The 22,873-nt window shown below is 36.3% G+C and overlaps 3 protein-coding genes across 7 annotated transcripts; 2 read left to right on the top strand and 1 right to left on the bottom strand.

Annotated features, from left to right (window-relative positions):
• Window positions 1-774: 774 nt before the first annotated feature.
• On the top strand, window positions 775-12,267 carry LOC103965169 (histone-lysine N-methyltransferase SUVR5). 5 transcript variants are annotated; one of them, XM_048589718.1, is made up of 12 exons: window positions 775-1,555; window positions 3,672-4,212; window positions 4,740-5,042; window positions 5,176-5,286; window positions 6,133-6,243; window positions 6,915-9,725; window positions 10,371-10,532; window positions 11,071-11,187; window positions 11,302-11,405; window positions 11,497-11,628; window positions 11,742-11,829; window positions 12,083-12,267. In XM_048589718.1, the coding sequence occupies exons 2-12, from the start codon at window positions 3,742-3,744 to the stop codon at window positions 12,188-12,190; spliced, it is 4,518 nt and encodes a 1,505-aa protein (XP_048445675.1). In that variant the 5' UTR covers window positions 775-1,555; window positions 3,672-3,741; the 3' UTR covers window positions 12,191-12,267. The 5 variants fall into 5 exon arrangements, with proteins under 5 accessions (XP_048445675.1, XP_048445670.1, XP_048445688.1 ...); XM_048589713.1 differs by having other exon boundaries at window positions 777-1,486; XM_048589731.1 differs by lacking the exon at window positions 775-1,555 and adding an exon at window positions 1,590-1,693.
• Window positions 12,268-12,387: 120 nt separating this feature from the next.
• On the bottom strand, window positions 12,388-14,614 carry LOC103965168. The gene is made up of 3 exons (XM_009378181.3): window positions 14,042-14,614; window positions 13,649-13,957; window positions 12,388-13,373 (listed from the first exon to the last, which is right to left on the bottom strand). The coding sequence occupies exons 1-3, from the start codon at window positions 14,130-14,132 to the stop codon at window positions 13,303-13,305; spliced, it is 471 nt and encodes a 156-aa protein (XP_009376456.2). The 5' UTR covers window positions 14,133-14,614; the 3' UTR covers window positions 12,388-13,302.
• A 3,691-nt stretch (window positions 14,615-18,305) lies between these two features.
• Window positions 18,306-22,573, top strand: LOC103965167 (BTB/POZ domain-containing protein At3g50780). Its single transcript, XM_009378179.3, has 3 exons — window positions 18,306-18,812; window positions 19,040-19,893; window positions 21,349-22,573. The coding sequence occupies exons 2-3, from the start codon at window positions 19,246-19,248 to the stop codon at window positions 22,309-22,311; spliced, it is 1,611 nt and encodes a 536-aa protein (XP_009376454.2). The 5' UTR covers window positions 18,306-18,812; window positions 19,040-19,245; the 3' UTR covers window positions 22,312-22,573.
• The last annotated feature ends 300 nt before the right edge of the window (window positions 22,574-22,873 follow it).

The raw sequence follows: 22,873 nt of genomic DNA, 5'->3' as shown, positions 1-22,873 counted from the left end.
GAAATGTTCATTAACCTCTCACATGGCAGATGTGCATGTTCCAAGAGTCAATCGTGGTTAAATGCCCCCAACTAATTTTCCATTTTTTTTCCAAAATAAAAGAAGAAATGGAAGATTAGAGAAAATGACTGAAAGTGCTTTTAGAAAAATTGTTTTTGGGTTTGAAAAGCAGTTGAAATGTTTTCTATAAGAAACACTAGGTAAGTGCTTTTTTCAGGAAACACTTTAAGTATTTTTTTTTTTTTTGAAGATTAACTAGCATTTTTACTAAGGATTGTTTCTAAAAATATATTTACCAAAAGTAATTTCAATCATTTTAAAAATACATCCAAATAAGTTCTACATCTTTTAAATAAATAAAAAAAACCTTCAATATTTTAGTGCAAAAAAGGTCAAATGGGAAGGAAGACCACAAATAAATAAATAGTAAAGAAAAGTATTGTGGTTTATTAGGAAAAAAAAAGAAAAGTATGCGGTGAATTGCAATGTAGATATATATTTTGTTTTCAACTTCTTATGTTTTAGATTCAGATCTTTTGGTCCACGGTTAGAGCTTTCTCTTTTTCATAGTGTAAATTCGATCCACTAGTAATTTTTCATTTTAATCAAAGATTTGAGTGTCGACCAAACAGGAAGATCTTATCAGACATCCAAATTTTGGAAACAAAATTACCCCTTTACCAAAACAGAATACAAGGAAAAAAAAAAAAAGGTGAAAACTAAAATAGAAAAAGTTAGAGAAATAGAAAAAAAATCTGCAAAATTTCGAATCCAGATAAGATTCATAGCAATTACTTTGGCACTGCAGTGACCCCAAAAAATAAAATGGTAAAAATTCTATTTGTTTTGGTTCTGTTGAGAAAGAAGGGAGAGCAAAACGAAGAAAAATCAGGCGAGCGTTACGAAAACACCTATAGAAGCGCGCTTCCTCCCCACAGATCCCAAAAAAAACCCCCTCCCCCGCCGAGTCTCCCCAATCTCTCTCCCCATATACGAAAAAACCCACAATTTTTTTCTCTCTCAACAATTTTCTCTCTCTAAAAATATACACGCAAACAAAAAATTGGGATTTTAGAAGCAGCCCCAAAAACCCACAACCCAGTAATAGTCTCGGTCGGTCTCGGTCTTCTTTTAATCTTTTTTGATAAAAGGGTAGGGCTTCTTTTTTCTTTGTAGTTGTACCCCACACGTCTCTGTTTCTCTAATCTCTTTATATATCTCTTGGTATTTTTTAGGTATTTTCTATTTCTTTTTTTCTCTCCATATTTTAGGCCACGGGGACCTGCAACATCTATAGCCCCCTTCCACTCACTAGCCAAAGATTTGCCAGATTGAGAGAGAAATAGAAAAGATTGTGGCTTTTACCCAAAAACCCATCAACCCAAATCAATTTTAACAAAAAGACTCAAAATTTCCCCAAATTTTCACCCAAAATCCCAAATGGGAAAATGGTGATCTTCCTCCATAACTTCCCCCTTCTTTAAAGGTGAGCTACATTTCTCTCTCTCTCCTCTCGCTCTCTCTCCTCTGTAATTTTGGCCATGCCCATCTCTATGTATGTCACATTTTTTTTTTCTTTTGTTTTGCAGTCAATTTATTTTGCTGACTAATTATATGATTATATCTCACCCTACCACAAACCCAATACCCCAAACCCTCTGCCCTAAGGTTTTGATACCACCTTTTTAACATGGTAGGTAAATATAAGGGCACGAACTTGAACCATTTCTTGGGGGTTTTATATGTTGTTTTTAAAGGGTATGTTTGTGTTATGTTTTTGCAACATAATTTATGTTTCCTTTTTTTGATCTGTAGCCACTTCTGCATGTTCACGATCCGTACATCGGGTTGTCCGTTGCGGATTTTTCTAGGGTTTTTCCATCACAATGTTACCAATTGGTGGGAAAGTCTCTGGCTTTTACCAATTTTAATTACTGGGTTTGGTGAATTAGGGTTTGTTCGCCAATTTCACATGGTGAGCTCTTTGGTTGTAAATTAAAGTGTGATGCAGCTTTTTTCTAGGCGAGTCTGGCAGTTGGATTTTGGGGTATTTTTGTTGTTGAGAAATTAAGGTATTTTAGATGTGTAGGGCTTCATTAGCTGTTGGTTTTATGTCACATAGTTTCTCACTTGGGAGCACCATTACAATGCCTTTTGGTTATAATATATGGGTTGCCATTGTTTAGTGCATTTTGCTGTGTGTTTCTAGAAGTAGAAGGGTTTATGTGTATTTAATGATTTGGTTTTTATTTTGACAACATCATTTCAGTAATAATAATTGGATATTTGGAAGTTGTTTCTGTATCTGTATAATGTACTTCTGCTGCAGATATATATTTTAAGACAACTGGAGCTTTTTCGATGTCCAATTCCGTTGCTTTTGCAGAATCATATATTTATTTGAACTAGCACATGAAGTTGCAAAATTGTTTTACTAATTTCCTTCTTTGTGGGGTGAGGTGATCTCATGATTTTTTTTCTTTTCTTAAAAGAAGAATAGTAGTAAATGTTTTAGTGTGCACAATATGACAGGTAATTGGTATTAGTTTCATTTTTCTATATATAACAAGTAATTTACTTTTCTTGCTTTTGTTTTTTAAATTAAGAACAGGGTTTAGTTTCTGGAAATGGCTTTGCTAGTTGAATTAAACAACTTCTAAATAAAAAATGAATGCATATGGAAATGATGTTGTTTTCCAAAGCGTATTCTATTTCTATATTTTAGAACTTTGCAATGATAGGAGGTATAACCATAGTTTTCTTTGTTTATAAACAATAAGGGGGGAGGGAGGATTCAAAAACAGGACCTCGGGTGTTGGGTTAAATGCTCTTAACCACTTGAGCTACAAGCTCCTTGCGGGGGTATTATGGTATTTTTGTTATCTAGTGGTTATGATCATTTGCATAATGCCAATCCTCAAATATATTCAATCTTTAATATGCATTGTTTAAACATTTTTTCTTAGTAATATGAGTTTGTCAAGTAATTTTTTCTTAGTAATAACAGAGCATGCTACTAGGTCTTCTATGGGTAATCCTTAATAACAAAATAAAATTATCTTCAGTTTATTGATTCAACATCCTAGGTGTTCTATACATGGAAGCTTTTGCATGCATTGATATATCAGGAAGTTTATGTAGTTCTTTTTTAAATTATACCATTGAGCCGATATGGATTAAATTAGTTAGTTGCCTAATAATATGGTTCAAACCGAGGGTGTGGTTTGTTGTTCTAGCAGTCCTTTGTTATGAATAAGTTGAATTGTATTGCTTAGGTAAACTCCTCAAAGAAGGTGAATTTCATATCATTGCATTTGCCATTTAAATGGAATACAAAATATTCTTTCTTCTGCCTTCCTACCTCATGTCTCTCCTTAATTTCTTGATTGTGACATGATTGACATGGTCATTCAATGGAATGCTGATATAAAACTACTCCTTATAGTATTATTGTCAGACCAAGTAAGGCCGTTGTGGTTTCTCAAGATTGCCTTTACGTTTTTCCTCCAATCACGCATGTATGCACACATATGCTCATTGTGGCTGATGCAGCTTTTTTTACTTTCACCAGTTCATTAGAAGTATATTTTGGATTTGTGTTTTCTCAATTTGGTACGTCATCGAATATATTCCTCTGACCCTTTTTGTCATCTGGACCTTTGTTTGAACAGAGAGGTGGGTAGGGAAATAATCAGTGATAGCATACGCATCATATGGCACCAGTATATATAGTGTAGGATCATGGAAGTGCTCCCTTGTTCTACCATTTGTGTTGGACAATCTGATTGCCCTCAACAGAGTTCAGCAACCACTTCTGTCCATGACGGGGAATCCAATTGCCTTGAACATGGAAAGAAAGTGCAAGCTGCAGATGACTTATTGCCAAATGTGGAAGGGCCTCGTTTAGGAAGACAAGGTGAAGTTCCAGAGGCAGTTGATGAATTGCAAACTTCTGAAGGATGTCAAAATGGAGCTTCAGTTCTTGATTGTCATCAATTGGCGGGTCAAAAGACATCCAGTGGTTCGCAAGATTTTGATGATGATGATATAAATGCACAGAATTACAGTGAACCCTGTGCGACCTCTGACAACAGTCATCTGATTGTAGACAGCAGCGAAAATGCATTGCCAAACAACATTAGGGAAGGAGAGTCATCTCTTTCAGAGTCCACTTGGCTAGAAAGTGATGAATCTGTGGCACTGTGGGTCAAGGTGACTTTTGTTTCTTCAGTTTCGACATTACTTTGTTTTCATAACTTAAACCTTTTCTTCTGTAATTTCTCATGCGTGATGCATATCAAGTTGGTTAGTCTCATTTGTTTTACCCATAGGCTTACAGGTTCTAGGATGTCCCCAACTGGCTGCTCATTTTTTCACTCTTAGTGTTCAAATACGTTCAAATATAACATTTTCCAGGATCACATCATGTCAATGTAAGCTTTTGGTTAGATACTTCATTGTGGCAAAGTGGGAGGTCCTGAGTTTAAATCTTTATTATTTCAATCTTCCTGTATTGGGATTTCTGGAAATGTAGAGAGTCCTAATTTGAGCTTTTGTGTTGTTGTTGGAATATGTTAGATAATACTTGCGTACATAAATTGGAGGATGTATAGATCCTGATACGCTTCCCCATTTTCCTTTGCTGACCTTAACCTAAACTATAAAGAATGAAACCGGTCGAATAAATAACATTGCTGATTGCATTTTATTTTGGTACCTCTCTATTTTTCCAAGTATAGTGGAGAGGGAAGTGGCAGACAGGAATACGATGTGCACGAGCTGACTGCCCATTATCGACTTTGAGAGCAAAACCAACTCATGATAGGAAAAAATATTTTGTGATATTTTTTCCACACACAAGGAATTATTCCTGGGCAGACACACTACTTGTTCGCTCGATCAATGAATTTCCACACCCTATTGCATATAAAACGCACAAAGTTGGACTAAAAGTGGTTAAAGATTTGACCATAGCACGTCGGTTTATTATGCAAAAGTTAGCTGTTGGAATGCTGAATATTGTTGACCAATTTCATACCGAGGTATGTGATTTTATGCTAGATTCTCATGCTCTCTCAAAACTTTCTTTTTCCCTAGACGGAGCAACCAATTTAATGTGTCTTTAGTTTCCTCTTCTGCTTTCATGTCATTCTAAAGATATGTCAACTTGTGTAGGCTTTGATAGAGAATGCTCGTGATGTGGCCGTCTGGAAGGAGTTTGCTATGGAGGCTTCTCGTTGCAGTGGCTATTCTGATCTTGGAAAGATGCTTCTGAAGCTGCAAAGTGTAAACATCTTTATCTGTTGATACTGTGACTTTTAATAATAGGGGCAGAAACTGTTTCTTTTGTCTTTTCCAGTATGAGCTAAGGCTTTGTCTTCATGTACAGTAATGGAATTTAACTGTTTGTTTAAGTTTTTTTTTTTCCTTAAACATCAAATATTGATGGTGAAAAAAGACCAATTAATCCTCTAATAAGTATATGTGAGGTTCTTTGGACTTCTTTTTTGTGTCAAATTGTATTTCTTCTTTTAGTTGTCCTTAATCCATAACTTTTGGGAAGAAAATCAATTAGCTTTAAAGTCGGTGTAGAAGCACCCCTTTGGAAATTGTTTGATCATGTTTCTGCAGATCTCATCGTCATTCATGTTTTACTTGTCACTACTTCAAGCTCGGAACAGATTTATCTATTGATTCTATGTGCACACTTGTGTTTATTTTTCATGCTTGTGTTTTGTATATACCGTAGAGTTTTCGTGTTCTTACCATATGAGATGTATATGATTGGACTATGTTTTTCAGATTAACAAAAAATTAACTCTTTAAAAAAAATTAATTAATTTTTTGTTCTGCTCTGAAATAAATAAGGGCTTGTTTGGAAGTGCTTTTGGTATCAATCCTTGGTAAAAATGTAAGTGAATCTTGAAAAAGCACTTGAAGTGCATCCTGCAAGAAGCACATAACTGGTGCTTCTCGCAGGATGCACTTCAAGTGCTTTTGGAACCCAAAAACACTTTCACCAAAATTGCTTTCAGTTAGTTTAAAGCACTTCCAAACAAGCCCTAATTTATCTCATATTTTGTTTTTCTTCTGATTAGTTATTAAGAAATTCCATTTTATTTTCGTTTACAGATGATATCACAGACCTACCTAAATTCTGAATGGTTAGAACGTTCATATAACTTTTGGGTTCAGCAGTGTCAGAATGCGAGTAATGCTGCAACCATTGAAGTACTGAAGGAGGTATATTATAATTTTGCTGCTCATTTATGTTCTATGTTCACTGGTTGTGCTGTGGTATTAAAAGTTGTCATGCATCAGCTAGCTGTAGTTTGAGAGAATAGGTTGTCTATGAATTCAACCTTATATTGTTTCCTTCCATGTTGTGCTGGTATATATACTGCATAATTTTTGTTAGGAGTGCTTTTACCATTTAGTAATTTGTTTCCATACAACCAGTAAGGTTCCCGGTAAATGGAGCTAAAGTGAGTTGCTTCTTTGCTCGTGATTTAGTTTTTAAACATTCAGTTAAAAAAATTTATGTGCAGTGCTTGTTATATATATCCGTGGCAGTTGGTCACTTTTAATTGAGAGGTGGACTGTTTGTGCAAGAAAAATTGCATAGCCGTTTGTAACTTTGTATTGGAATATTGTTCCCATTCCATGGAGTTTGGGTGTGCTCACTGTAAATGGAGTTGTTATAGCTAATTATTTCATCATGATATGCCTGAGTGAATATCATTCTGCTCACTGTAAATGGAGTTATAGTTATTTATTTCATCATGATAGGCATGAGCGAAGACTATTCCAACTCACTTCCGGTGTCTGTTACATTGGATTTTGTTTCGAAATAATTTTTGCGGTTAAAGTCATTTGGTCAAGCTTTTGGTTTTATGCTTTCCTTTCTGGTTCAGGAACTAGTTGACTCTATTCTCTGGAATGAAGTCCAGTCTCTCCAGAATGCACCATTGCAGCCTACACTGGGTTCTGAGTGGAAAACCTGGAAGCATGAAGTTATGAAATGGTTTTCAACATCTCATCCCATATCGAATAGAGTAGACATTCAGAAGCAGAGTAGTGATAGTCCCTTGACTCCAAATCCCCAAGTTGGCAGGAAAAGGCCAAAGCTTGAAGTTCGTCGTGCGGAGGCAAATGCTTCCCAGGTGGAAACCAGGGTATCAGATGAAGCTATTGCCATTGAAATTGACTCTGAATTCTTTAATAATCGAGACACTGCAAATGCTGCTACGTTAGCATCAGAGACCTATAAAGAAGAAGATATGAAAGATTTAGCTGCACCAACAGACACACCCGGGCGAGTTCCTGATAAATGGGACGGAGTATTAGTTGAAGCTGGTAATCCTAAGCTCATCCAAACCAAAGATGTGGAAATGACACCAGTCAATGAAGTAGCTGCCATAAGAACTTCTGAGCCTGGAAGTAAAAATCGACAGTGCATTGCTTATATAGAAGCCAAGGGAAGGCAATGTGTGAGGTGGGCAAATGATGGTGATGTTTACTGTTGTGTGCATCTGTCCTCTCGCTTCATGGGAAGCTCTACAAAAGCTGAAGGGTCTCACTCTAGTGATCAACCACTGTGTGAAGGCACAACTGTCCTTGGAACCAAATGTAAGCATCGGTCTTTACAAGGCTCTTCATTTTGTAAGAAGCACAGACCAAAGAATGATATGAAAACTATCCCAAATTTTCCAGAGAATACACTTAAGAGAAAGTTTGAGGAGAACATTTCTAATTTAGAGACCACAAAATGCAGAGAGATGGTATTGGTCAGAGATGTTGAAAGTCCTCTACAGGTGGATCCTGTCTCATATGCACCTGGTAATGCTTTCCGTGAAAGAGGGAGCTTATTTGAGAAGTCCGAGTCCCCTGCCAAAGCTTGTAATATAACAGGAGAGCAGCGCTGCATTGGCTTTTGTTTGCGTGATGACAGCAACCCTTGTCTGGAAAGTCCAAAGAGGCATTCATTATATTGCGAAAAGCACCTCCCAAGCTGGCTCAAACGTGCAAGAAATGGTAAGAGTAGGATAATATCAAAAGAAGTCTTTGTAGATCTTTTGAGGGATTGTCACTCAGAGGAGCAAAAGTTTAATTTGCATCAAGCATGTGAGCTCTTTTACAAGCTCTTTAAAAGTATCTTATCTTTAAGAAATCCTGTTCCTAAGGATGTACAGTTTCAGTGGGCCCTATCTGAAGCTTCTAAAAATCTTGGTGTTGGGGAAATATTCACAAAGTTGGTTTGCACTGAAAAGGAGAGACTCAGAAGGATTTGGGGCTTTAATGGTGATGACGGTGAACATGTTTCGTCGTCTGCCATGGAAGAACAAGCTCTGTTGCCATGGACTGTGGATGATAACCATGAAAATGAACAAGTCATTAGGTGCAAAGTTTGCTCGCAGGAGTTTTCAAACGACCAAGAACTTGGAACTCACTGGATGGAAAATCATAAAAAGGAAGCACAATGGCTGTTTAGAGGCTATGCATGTGCCATCTGCCTGGATTCTTTCACTAATAAGAAAGTCTTGGAAACTCATGTTCAGGAGAGACACTGTGTGCAATTTGTTGAACAATGCATGCTTTTCCAGTGTATTCCTTGTGGAAGCCACTTTGGTAATACAGATGAGTTATGGTTGCATGTGCTTGCGGTTCATCCTGATAATTTCAGGCTCTCAAAAGCTCCTCAGCCTGTCCAGTCTATTGGTGATGATTCTCCAAGGAAGTTTGAGTTATACAATTCAGCTTCTGTGGAGAATAACAATGAGAACGTAAGTGGTCAACGAAAGTTCGTTTGCAGGTTTTGTGGGTTGAAGTTTGATTTGCTTCCCGATCTTGGTCGTCACCATCAAGCTGCTCACATGGGGCCAAGTTTAGCCAGTTCTCGGCCTTCAAAGAAGGGGATACGTTATTATGCTTATAAATTAAAATCTGGGAGACTTAGTCGTCCTAGATTGAGAAAAAGTTTGGCGGCAGCATCATATAGGATCAGGAATAGGGCAAATGTTACAATGAAGAAACGTATTCAAGCATCAAAGTCACTTGGCACAGGAGGAATAAATGTACAGCATCTTGCAACTGAGGCAGCAAGTCTTTCTAGATTAGGGGACTCACATTGTTCAGCAGTAGCAAGGATTCTTTTTTCTGAGATGCAGAAAACAAAACGTAGGCCAAGTAACCTAGACATTTTATCTGTTGCTCGCTCTGCTTGCTGCAGGGTCAGTCTCAAAGCCATGCTGGAGGGACATTATGGGGTCTTGCCAGAAAGTTTGTATCTGAGGGCAGCCAAGCTCTGCAGCGAGCATAATATTCGGGTAGATTGGCATCAAGATGGATTTATTTGCCCTAAAGGATGCAAGGAATTCAGGGAATGCTTTGTGTCTCCAGTGATGCCTCTTCCAATTGGTGCTATGGAGCATAGATCTCCACCTTCATCAGATCCTTGTGATGATAAATGGAATGTGGATGAGAGCCACTATCTTATTGATGCACATCACTTGAGCCAAAGATCCTTCCAGAAGGCTCTAGTCTTGTGTGATGATATAAGTTTTGGACAGGAATTGGTTCCAGTGGTTTGCGTTGCAGATGAAGACCAATTGGATTCTTATCCTGCCCTTGCAGGTGGTTCTAATGCTGGTATTTCGTTGCCGTGGGAGAGCTTTACCTATATTATGAAGCCCTTGCTTCATCAATCCCCTGGACTCGATATTGAGGTATATATATTGTGTGTGAATGTATGTATATATAAGTATGTATGTGTGTGTGTGTGTGTGTGTGTGTGTGTGTGCGCGCGCGTGTATTACTTTTCAATCTTTGTTCTTAATTTCTTTCAGTCACTGATTTTATATCAGTAATGCATGTGTGCCGCATGTTTAATATGAATCACTCTCAACTGGACCACCATAAGTTGTAGTAAATGTGCAAGTAGATTTTGAAGATTTTTGACCAAAACTTTGGATACAACGAGCAGGTAAAACGATGTTTGGCGAACAATATGACAACATTTTCATTGAAGCTATCTGACTGAGAACGATTTTCTTTAAGAAGACTAGATCTTGCATTGTTACCATGTCAAGAAAATAGGGAGAATGAGATATATTAATCATGACCCTCATTACAGAAAACTAAAAAATAACCAAATAACTTAATTTAGAATACTAGATTACATCCCTAAACAAACCTGGGGCCAAATGTTCGAGCCCACTAGGATCCTAATTACAATATACTTTTGTTCTCTAATAGTATGCATTTACTATGACTTCAAGATGAACAGAGATTCAACACATTATTGTTTTTGTAGTTTTGTTTTCCAAATTTTGTTGAGATTTCACATGTTTTTTTCGTCATTTTCATTGCAGAGTTTGCAATTGGGGTGTTCATGCACGGGTTCTACATGCCGTCCTGAAACATGTGATCATGTTTACCTTTTTGATATTGACTATGATGATGCAAAAGACATCTACGGGAAATCCATGCGTTGCAGATTCCCATATGATGAGAGAGGTCGAATTATATTGGAGGTATGCCAATCAAAATCTACCACCAATCACCAGTCTCATCTCTCTAATTGCAGTACATGTTTTTTAAGTGTTGCCCTTGATCACATATGATGGTGGTATGTTCTCCATTGTTGGAAGTCTTTTAAGTTCTTTTTCGTTTTGCTTGATAACCATTTATACCCTGGAAAGCAGTAAATTTGCTGTGTTGTTGGTCGTGTTGCAGACAAGCACATAAAAAACATGATTTTTCTATATTGAAGATTGTATTTTTCTGCCTTAACCATTTGCTAGAGAGAAAAATTGCCTGAGATAGTTCCCACTTGGATCATTGTATTGTCTCTCTCTCAATCTATGTACATGTATACATCAGATATATTCTGGATTTGAACGTGGCACAGGTTCTTGGGAGGGTAGTGCCATTGACCTGTCCCCACAGAATCTTTATTTAAAAAAGCACGAGGAGATTCATACGATGCTTGATTTTCACATAAGTTTTGTTCTCCAGTTTTTTATTGGTGGGAACATGAAGTTGATTTATTGCTCTTTTGAAATCGTGCAGGAAGGGTACCTCGTTTACGAATGCAATCAGATGTGCAGCTGCACTAGATCTTGTCCTAATAGGGTTTTGCAGAATGGAGTAAGAGTGAAATTGGAAGTCTTCAAAACAGAGAAAAAGGTAGCCTTTCTTTCCTTCTTTTTTGCCCCCCTAGAGATATAAGAACAGATGAAGAGTTAAATTTCAGTTTTTGGTATTTTTCAAAAGTTGGATTGACTTCGGACCCAATTGCAGGGATGGGGAGTCAGGGCAGGTGAAGTGATCCTCCGCGGCACATTTGTTTGTGAGTACATAGGCGAGGTTTTAGATGAGCATGAAGCAAATGAGAGGCGCAACAGGTCTCAGTTTTGTTCTGATAGATACAGCTATTGTTTTTACTCTACTTCTAATTTTTGTGCCATATTTGAATGGTACCTTATGAATGATCAGGTATGGAAAAGACAGTTACTTATATGAAATTGATGCTCATGTTAACGATATGAGTAGATTGGTCGAAGGACAGGCCCATCATGTAATTGACTCAACTAACTATGGAAATGTTTCAAGATTCATCAATCATAGGTAATGAAAGACGTTGCTGAATTATATTTTGTGTATATAATTTTTTTTTTTTTAAACTTCTTAGGCAAGTCAAGTGCCTTGTGATATACTTGACATATGCTATTCTTTTGTAGCTGCTTGCCTAATCTTGTGAATCACCAAGTTCTTGTGGAAAGCATGGATAGTCTGTGTGCACATGTTGGTCTCTATGCAAATCGCGATGTAAGCAGTCTCATTTCTTCTTGTAGAATGATTTTATTTGTGCATGATACATTAGTAATTATCTTGGAAAATTAAGATTCCCAACGTACCCTGTTGTGATGGTTACATCGTTGGTTGCTAAGTTATTCCTTACCATCGGCCAATTGACGATGGCATTTGATGTACAATTGATGACGGCTCATGACAACTGATATGCATTACAGTGCTTAAAGTGACTAACGTTATTCTTGATAACTCTACTGTATGTGAGCAGATAGCTTTGGGGGAAGAAATAACGTATGACTATCGGTATAAACGTCTTCCTGGAGAAGGACATCCATGCCATTGTGGAGCTTCCCCGTGTCGGGGGCGACTCTATTAAACCTTGAATGAACACTGTGCCCCTGCAATCTCAGCATACAATTGCCCGCGCTTCAGGCAGATTATGAAAAGCAAATTATCTCCGCATCACCCCGTGGTGAGTTCTCAACTCATTGCCGTTTATGATCCATCCGTTGATAATAAAACGGATCTCGGATCCAGCTGAAAATAAAATTGACTGAGTCGTAGCAGTGACACAAGGGTTTATTCAGCTTTCAATCCGCTCCAATACCGTGTGTGATCTTTACCGCAGGTAGATTGTACCGATATTTTTTCTTTAGTAGTTCGTTAAAGAATTGAGGATGACAAAACTTCACCGTTTTCCTTTGTTTCAGTTTTTTTTTTTGTTTACTTTCGTTGATCCTGTAGCCGTTTTGGATTAGCTAACTGTAGATGTTTTTTTTCCTTTTTTTATTTTTATTTTTATTTTCTGGTAGAAGTTCTTAGGTTTTGTAGTGATGGAATGCTTAAATGGCCAATTCATATATATTTCCTATTTGTTGAAATTATGGTTTTTCTACTTTTGCTCAACGATCCCAGCTTCTTCGATTATTCTCATTAGTTCCTTTACTGCAGTTGCATAATGTATTGTCCTCGTGCGACAATATACAAGAATATGATTTGGTGTAAGAGCGAGAGATGCAAATTTGAGACGTTAAAACTAAATTTCCTTCTCACTTTTGTTAGCTATAGCTGCAGTTCTGATTGAAAGTTTTTGGCTTGTTTGGGATTACACTTGAAATTTTTGTTAAAAATTCAAGTGCTTCTTGAAAAAGCATATGAGCATGTGCTTACAAGGCCCGCCTAGATGGCCTAAGCGCTTAGTTAATGCAGTCAAATATGATTTGACGGTTAGAAGGCCTTTAAGAAGCAATCTCAAACAAATTCTTAAAACATTGATGCCAATAACGTTAAAAATTATCTGAATTATATCTTATACAATCGGTTACATGTTAGAATTTGCCGCGGTTATGGCTTCTGCTACGAAAAACAGGCAAAAATATGGCATTGACTACTTTCTTGAACAAACAAAAACCAGACAAAATCACCAGCAGAGATTCCATGTAGTTTCACGCTTTGATGCTTTGCTTCTGTGTGTTTTATATCACAACTTCATTTCACCTTTTGGACCACAAAGAAGACAAAGGGCAGTCCAAAACTGAATCCCACCAAAACTGCCATTCCTGTTTAAATTACAAATTGATAAACCAAATCATTTCATTAATATGCATTTAAAAAATCATTTCATTATTGTTAACCTGAGTAATACAATAAGATAAGTTCGTTAATTGACGTGACATTTACACATTATTTATCATATACAGATAATATACTACGAAACAACAATGCGGTCTTCCTAGCATTTTACTATTAAGTGTCCAAATAAAAAAAGGACGGAAAATATGATGGAAATTCCTAATAACAAATACGATAAATGAAGCAGATAAATGGGTCTTACCATATTTAACAGATGTTGGATAATAACTTTGTTGTGGGAGAGCTTTTGCTGATGAAGATTTTGATGCTGCCAATTGCAAAAGCATGGAGATTATTACCAACCCACTTCCTACTTTTTCCCTAATAACTCTCTCACTTAAATCCAGAGACAAGAACCCAGAAGCACTTTCAGCTGTGACTTTGACGAACAAAAATATTCCAAGCCATAGTGCAGCCTCAGCAACTTGTTTGATTGCTTTGGATGAGACAGCCCAAATCACCAGATTAACAACACAAGCACCAAGGTAGAGGGGAAACCAAAAGTACCAATCTAAAGAAGTAAAAATTGAGAAAAATTAGGCTGGATCTTTACGAAAATTTCCATAAGAATGGAGAGAAAAGATTAGAGCGTTACCAGGGTCATTTAGCTGCACAGATGCAGAATAAGCAAATAGTGATGCCATTAGAAGAGAGCACAAAGTGTATAACTTGGTGATTGCAGCCATTTACTTTTGCTTTATTTCAGATGTTTCAAGGAGGATAAGATGCAACTAGAATTGTATTTAACTATATTAGTCAACGCCTTCGAGGAATTCATATTTCCATATTTTATTATTTATGATAATTAAGTTCATACTCCTTCATTTGAATGTGTTACCAGTGATCAATGCGAAAAAAAAAAAAAAAAAAAAAAAAACTATTCACTATGCGGTTTAACTTTGATGATACCAATTAAGTTTTCTTTATAACGCTCTTATTTTAGCCTATTGCTTCATAGTGCACATGAAGAAAATAAGAGTTCTTAAATCGTTAGCTATTTCTTAAAGAAAAAAAATCACGGTACGATTCATCTATGTGATCATTGATTATTGGTTGCTAAACTAGTTTTGGTAGATATTATTGACACATCAAAATAACTATCTTGCACTCCTCAATATTATGATATTGCCAAGATCAAGCAATTCATCTTCTAAACTTTCAAGTCATGTTGGAGCCCTATAACTAATAACGATCTACCATACACATGGACGGGTGTATTGTGTACAGTTGAATTAACATATTTAAATTTTGATAACTTCAAATTTTGTCGTTCAAACACCAATGCATCCAATTCAAAGGCATAAAAAAACCCTATTCCTTGATCACCAACCCAAAAAACTTAAGATAATTTTTGCTTTGTATGTCAACTTATCGTCGTCAGCTGCATGCATGCAGCTGGACTTTTTCCCTGAGTAGGTATTTAGGTAATAAGACGCTCATCTCACAGAAATATCTTACTTAGCTTGGTGATCAATTTAGTCAATTTACAGCTCGAGAATGATGAAAAACCCACCACATGATTAACCACTGCATGGTGGGCCCGATTAACAGCAAGGCCATCTTCCATGGAATTCTTTTTGGTACCCACCGTTGGTCATGAAAACGTGCTCACTTTCTTCCATTTTTGCATCATTTGTAAACTCTATTATTGCATGCCGGATATATTATACAGAACATATATATATATATATACATATATATGCTCTTTATGCAAAAGGATTTCCGTTTTAAAAGAAAAATGGAATTAGGTGTGGGGCTTACTCCACATCAAACTTAAATTATTCGAATCGTTTATTTTGTAAGTCTCGATTCATAGATCATCCTTATAAAAATTCAATTCAATTCGAAACCATTTGCTTATTTAATTATCAAGATAAAATTGCATTGTTTCTTATATAATAAAATATTCATTAATTTCTTTGAACCCAATTAGATATCTTAAACATTTCTGATTTGGCTAATATTTTGCAAGGATGATCTATGAGGTGCAACTTGAAAAATAGACGGTTCAGATCGTTAAAGTTCGATGTAGTGTGGACTCCACAACTAATCCCAATTTTTATTAAAAAAATGAAAATCCCTTCTCTTCCTTAAAGATTTCCTATATATATATATATATATATATAATTTTTCATGGACTTTCCGTTATCTCATATTTTTAGCACAATTTCCGTGCTGATATTATAAAACATTATATCAAAAGATAAGGTGAAGGAGAGTATATAAAGAGTATCCTTAGCATTTCTGAAAGAAATATTTTCAATTTTGTTTGGATATTTGGGATGCTCCTTGCCAATTCTTTCTTATGTGAAATTGTGTCACTTGATTGTGATTCTCATGATGATCCATATCCCAGTCTTCTTTAAAGTAAATACCAACATCATAAAAGCAAAGAAGAAAAGTAATCTAGCTACTTATTTATGGAACATAAGGAAGAAAAGTAAATTCCCATGGGACACATTGGAATTATGGTCCTTCATTTCCATAAATATAACTAAAAATGGGCCACCAGAAGTTTTGGTCGAGAATAAAGTTGGATTTTTGAATACATCAATATTTTTACACTAGAGAGAGGAGGAGTTCAGCTAAGTCACACAATGGGCAGCCTAGTTTGGTATCAAATTCACTATTCATGAAATTTAAACTTAATACCTCTCATTTTAAAGCAAAGATGAATACTACCAAACAGTAATACTGAGTGGCGAGAATAAAGTTGGATTGTATTTTAGAGAGGCAAATCAATCCACTAAAGAGACATTTTAATGAGTTTGTGACCATTTATTTCATAAACTAGAGAACAACTTACATCAACAAATTCACTTGATTTGTCGGAAAGTTTCAGTTTAATAATACAGTGTCATGTGGAGATAAACTTAACATAATATTGTATTAGTTGATCAAGACGCCAAAATGATAGTGATCTTATTCCAAAAAAGTCCTTCATTTATGCATTGACGCCTCGAGTTAGATTCCCCCCACCATAATATTTGCTTGTAACAAAGAAAAAACCATTAATGAGAGACTAAGATGGTTCTGGAATCTTTGTGATGGGTTATGTGTTGGCAACTTGGCATATGGAATTGAATTTTTTTTTTTTTTTTAACAAACGATATTATTTACACAAGAAGGTGAAAGAGTAGACCAAACTGCACAATAGGCTAGACATAGTAAAGTGATTCAAATTTTCTTTTGACGAGAATTGAACCTAAGATTTTTCTAAGAAAAATTTTAGCTACCAGTATCATGCTTTAGTTTAAGTATCAATGAAAAATGTCAACCAAAACAATTCTATGAATATTACTAAGTCAAAATAATTACATGATTATCGCTTAGTCCTACCAAGTTTTTTTACCAGCTAAAAAAATAGGTAATGTTGGGGCACTCCCACCAGTTGGTAAAGGTAAGAACAATGCAGGGAATTGGCATGTAAGTTGTCCTTACTATTTACTATGAATAGTACTTATCTTGTACAACTCCATCATTTTGAAAAAGGCAAGGGCAAGGGCTAGGGTAAGGGCAAGTTAATATTTTTAATTTTTTTTTATGCTTCAAAAATAATCAATTGTTTAATTTAACAAATTATTTGAAATACAAGGCAAAAGAATAGCGTTGTAAAAGGATAGCATTACAACAAACATAATTAAGAAGATGGTTAGGTATTTATAGAACAACAATATAAAAAAAATTATAATTTTTACTATTTTTTTCTGATTTTTTTATTTTATTTTTTAGTTTTTTTATTGTTGAATTAACGGTGGCCGCTCATTCTCAAACTAATCTGAAATCGGACGAACCATATTTTGCCACGTGTCGCAACGATTATATTTTCAAATTTTTTTTTACCGTTGGATTTTTAGCGGTCCAGATTATCTAGCTATTGGAAATCCATCGGCTTTAAAGGGAACCACATATCCCTACAGATGGAAAAGATATGAGTGCACTGCTGCAGCGAGGCGCACTACTGTACCCTTGTCACCACTCTCCCCGAGTCATACGTGTGTACATGTGCCTGACAAAAAAAATAAAAAAAGTTTTTGGGCTTGAGGCCAACATTGTTGTCTTTGCCTTACCTTCCATCAACTGGTGAGAATGCTCTTAATGACACTCTAAAAATCTCATTGTGCACTTACGAGAAGTGCATAATAAGAACTTTGGAGTACTAATAATAATATCCTAAAAGTTCTTCTAAAGAAGCTTGTAGATCAATTGGTTAAGAGTATATACTCTTGTACTTAAGACCCCGTGTTCAATACAAACTTGAATAAATGGACAACAATTGTTAATAGGAACAACATAAACTCTGTTATGGATAGAGGAGTATATAAATTGAACATAGTAAAATAACAAATTAAAAGATTTCATTGAAATTGTCTGTTTGAAAATTTTCCAAAAAACTAATTGTAAACAGAATACACTATTCTAAGAATAAACTCAAGTTTGCAATCATTAAACTTTTCATTATTTTATGTAACATTTGGTAAAAACGTGCTCCTTTCACCTTCAGTCAATAAGCTCAATTTGGCAAACACAAACCACAAAGATCCACTTCCGTCCCATTGGATCAATGTAACATACACATCAACTGAACAGGAAAGCCATGCTTCTGACAAGAATAAAAGTGCTGGACGTATAAACATCATTTATTAGAAAATATAATCAATTGTAATGAGAATTATTTTATTTCACATAAAAAATTAGAAATTTGGAATATGATCCTATACAATATGAAAATAATTGGAAGCCTTAATTCTGGCGATAGTAAAACAAAATTAAGAAAATAATAGATTCTGGATTCAAGGGTACACAAAACAAAAAAACAAGGAAATAACAGAGTAGAAGTTTTAGTTTATTTTGGACATCTATTTTGAAAAGCCTAGAAAACCTAACAAAGTTCCAACAACGCCAGCACAAAGAACATAATATAGAACACAGGAAAGGTTCCAGCCAACAAAATAAAGAACACAGAAAAAAAGTAATATAAAAATGATGAGAGACAAGTGTAAGACTTGCCTGTTTGGTTACTGAGAAAGTCTTTTCTAGAGATAGAGAGAGAGATAGAACATCTGCATTTTGCAGAGAGATAATCATCATTGTAAGAATAGCTAGGCAGACATAAACTGTTGATGTAGAAAAACACAGCCCATAAGCCATCAATCTCTGTGATTTTTCCACTTTTTCTTCTTTTTCTTTTGTTTTTCTTTCTAATTTTTTTTTTCTTTTTTTTTTTTTGCTTCTTTTTTGGGCTGTGGGCTTTCTTATCTGTTCACTGGTTCCCTTGATGCTTGACACCGAGAGCTCCCTTTCAATCATTTTTAAGGCACTTATGGGATAAAGATTCAGAGGGCTCTCAGATTACCCAGTTCTTGGTGAGTTTTCCTCTCTTTTGGGTTTTAAATTCTCATGAAGTTGGGCAAAAAGCATCCATCTTTATTTTCTTCTGCTGTGTGTTATTTGTTTGTGATTTTTTTGTAGTTTTTTGTGTTGGAGTTGATCTGTGGTTTATGTGCTTTTGAATGCCTTTAGTGTCTTCGAACTTGTTCTTACTTTTCTGCTGTTTAATTCTTACAAAGATTGCATCTTTTCGTTTTTTCAGAGAAATTGCTAGCTGGTCGGTTCAATTTCAGTAAAATGCAATTCTTCCTGCGGAGTAAGTGATTTCTCACCTTTGTACCTTTCATGCTTGTGAGTTTACTTTGTAATTAGACCCTTTTGAGGAGGAAGAGAGTTTTGGTTCCAAAACTTGGTACTGGGGATTTACAGAATTGTTTCAACTGTAATTGCTTGAAATTCTTGTGAAATATGGCTGAAATTAGGCTTACTAGGGTAGAACAAGGCAAAACAAAGATTAGAAATGTCCCGATTGCCGTGACGCCGGAAGGTTTCTGGTGTTGCCCTTCTCCTGTTGTGTTTCAGAAAACCCTTAAAGCTCAAAATTCCATGCACAAACCCAAGCCCTCATCACCACCACCACCCAGGGAAGCAGCTCAGAGAAAACAAACCCCACTGAGTGAAAAAAAGCTAGCCTTTACCCCTTCGAGGTCAGCAAGTATTTCTGATGGTCTACGGGGTGTTGGTCCTGAGGCACCTGATGCACCGGTGGTTAGTGCATCTATAGTTCCGGAGAGAGTGCCTAAGCCCAAAGTTGAAAATTTGCCAAGGAAGGTAGCAATTGAGTTTGGTGAGCCTGGAACTAGTGATATGAAGGTGGTTTTACTTGGAAAGAAGGGATTTTGTGTAAAGTTGAGCGTTCACAAGAATGTTCTAGTGGAGCATAGCAACTTTTTTGCTGATAAACTTTCTGAACAACAATCTGGTTCAACTTGTCTTAACATCGAAGATTGCGATGATGTTGAAATATATGTTGAAACTGTTGGATTGATGTATTGCAAGGACATGAGGCAACGGCTGATGAAACAAAGTGTCTCGTGTGTACTCCGCATTCTGAAGGTAATATGAAGAACTGTGTAATGCATTAGTTATCTCATATCTCTTGAATTGCAGTAATGGTGTTTTTGTTGTTGGTTAAGCTTTAATGTCGAGACCACAAAACACTTAACCTTTCTATGACTGATTATTATGAATATATATTTAGCATTGGTTATACTTTTCATGCTCTTATGAGTATTAGAGTAGTTCAGACATAACTTTTTAGAAGCTATAGCCCTCCTGTTTTGGCATATACTTGTTACAAGTTCTCGTTTTGCTTAGAATTTGAGTAATTACGGAGTATGTATGCAATGAACATGTAATTTGTGTAAGCTATAGTGCACTATAGTGTAGCTTATCATTTAACCGTTATAGAAAACTTTCTCACCGTTTATTAATGCTTCCAATTATTGATTCATTTCATGATTCCCTTTTCCTGTTGTTTTTTTCAGTCACTTTTGGATTTTGGTAGGTCAATTTTCTGTTCTCTTAACACGAATATCCTTCTGATTAACAAATATTTTGAACAAAAAAACTAAGCGGAATGCAAACTGAAATTAACTCATTAGGGTTACAAAACATATTTATTGCATTCCTTTTTTCAGCTATGTGTACATATGCACCTCATTCAAGGCTGCGTATATTTGTTCAATTCTAATAGATATGACCTTCCCTGAGAAGGCTAACGGATAAACACTAATCAGGCTGTTTTTGTCTTTAAATTTAGTATAATTTTACCGATATCTATCTGCATAATTTTCCATATACTAGAATTGTTTTTCCTTGGATTATGTGTGTATATGTCAAATTGGTTGTAACTGCTAGATTTGTAAGTGCTCTTTTAGATATGTTTAGACCGAATAAAGATGCTTCAGCCCTGTATAGTCATGATTAGGTAGACGTGGCCTTTGCAAACTGTCTGGTTATATCGAATCTAAAATGCGGTGGATGAATATTGTGTGATATTTTCTTAGCCTATGATTTTGGCATGTTCCATCTCATTGAAGCTTTCAGCACCCTATAGGCTATATCCCTTTTGAGATGCGGATTGATTGTTTGATCTGAATGGCCCCTCTTCATTGTATGTCATTAGCTAGAAAGTTTGGCTTCATTAAGTTCGTTGATAGGGGTTGAACTCTCCCATGTTTTGGAGTGCGCATATTTCCATATTTCGATTGACTTTAGCCAATGGGGTACGTGGGGAACTTTAAGTTCTTATCGCTCATGCTAATAGGGGTTAATCTTGACCATCAGATTTTATTGTTTCTAAAAATGACTTGAAAAGTGGTTAAATGTACTCTTGTAAGCAGAGAATTATAATCCCATAGATATACTATCACTCAGTAGGTTTTGTATATCTCGTCATTTTACCACTGTTTTCATTTTTCATCTTGGCTCCTAATATACCATCTATGTCTTAAATTAATCTGGCAGACATCACAACCTAACCTGAATCTTAATGGCACCTTCATTCAGATTGCAGAACTGCTTGGCTTCAACTCGTGCATGCAGTCGTGTTTAGAGTACTTGGAAGCAGTCCCATGGGTTGGGGATGAAGAAGAAGAAAAAGTTGTCTCGTCAGTCTTACGACTCCAAAGTGAGGGTATTGGGGTCACTCCTGTACTGAAACGAGTCTCATCTGGCATTTCTAAACCCCAAAAGGACACACTTTCCCATATAATTGGACTTGTTCTCGCAAGCAATGAGGAGAGAGGCAGGCGTGAAATGAAATCCATAGTGCTGAAGCTTCTTAAGGAGAACAACAGTGCCTCAAGCTCTCAAGGTTCTTCTAACGTCTGCAATGAAACACTATATAACTCCTGCAGAAGCTGTTTGAACTTGCTGCTGTCCCTGTTCAAGCAGGCTGCAGAGCCCGAGTCTTCTGATAAAACTTCCAACAACAAAGAACCTGTGGTGAAGCAAATAGATTTGGCAGCTGATAACGTCTCATGGTTGCTTGAGATTTTGGCTGACAAGCAGGCAGCAGACGAATTTGCAGTAATGTGGGCTAGCCAGCAAGAATTAGCAGCCTTGCATACGAAGCTGCCTATTGTGTCTCGTTTCCATGTTAGCCGTATCACAGCAAGGCTGTTTGTTGGCATTGGTAGAGGGGAGCTACTGCCATCTAAGGATACCCGTCAGCTGTTGCTACAAACCTGGCTACAGCCGTTGATCAACGACTACAACTGGCTGCAACATGGGTGCCGGTCGTTTGACCGTAAAATTGTGGAAGAAGGAATTGGTAGGACAATCCTCACTCTGCCGCTAGAGGAGCAGCAAAGTATTATGCTTTCGTGGTTGGGAAGTTTTCTCAAGGCTGGTGATAGCTGTCCGAATCTCCAGAGGGCGTTTGAAGTGTGGTGGCGGAGAACTTTTGTTAGACCATACGTGGAAAGACAATGTAGTTCCGTCCAGTCAGATAGCTCATTGACCTCGTAGTAGACGTAAAGATTACAGAAATACCGTAACCAGTGAGAGTAATATTTGTATGTAAAATTAGTGGTGTGCTCCATAGCATGTGGAAGAACAGAAAAAGTCTTGGAATATTTCTCATTTTCTGAAGGCTAACATGACAGATTTGTGTGTGAAGTCAAAAGAGTGAAGTACCGAGAACTTCGGAGAAATTTCTGGAAGTGAAATGCTTTATGTGATGTAAGAAACTGCTTTTGTATCGATGATGTGATGTGGGTTGATTGTTTCATGTGGAAATTGTTGAAAGGTAAGACTTAGTCTTGGTTTGGCATTGAGATGATTTTAAACAAAGTGGGTATGAAAAAAAGTTGGGAGGGTTTTTGGTGTTTGGTAAACATTCAACTTCATCTATTTTTTCACAGTTTTGGATGAAAAAAAGCTAAAAACACAAAGCTGCAAAACCCAGCTTTGAAAAATCGACTTTTTTTGCTTATCAGCTTGTTAGATCCCACATCGTCCAAGGAAGAGGATCTTCTATGCTTTATATGTACATGTCTACCTCTATATAGCACGAGGCCTTTTAGAAGCT

The sequence above is a fragment of a genome, unplaced genomic scaffold (assembly GCF_019419815.1).
Source record: "Pyrus x bretschneideri cultivar Hongxiangsu unplaced genomic scaffold, Pyrus_bretschneideri_v1 Contig1, whole genome shotgun sequence".
Lineage (NCBI taxonomy): Eukaryota > Viridiplantae > Streptophyta > Magnoliopsida > Rosales > Rosaceae > Pyrus > Pyrus x bretschneideri.
Note: the sequence above shows the minus strand (reverse complement) of the source record. Positions and strands in the feature narration are given on the sequence as shown.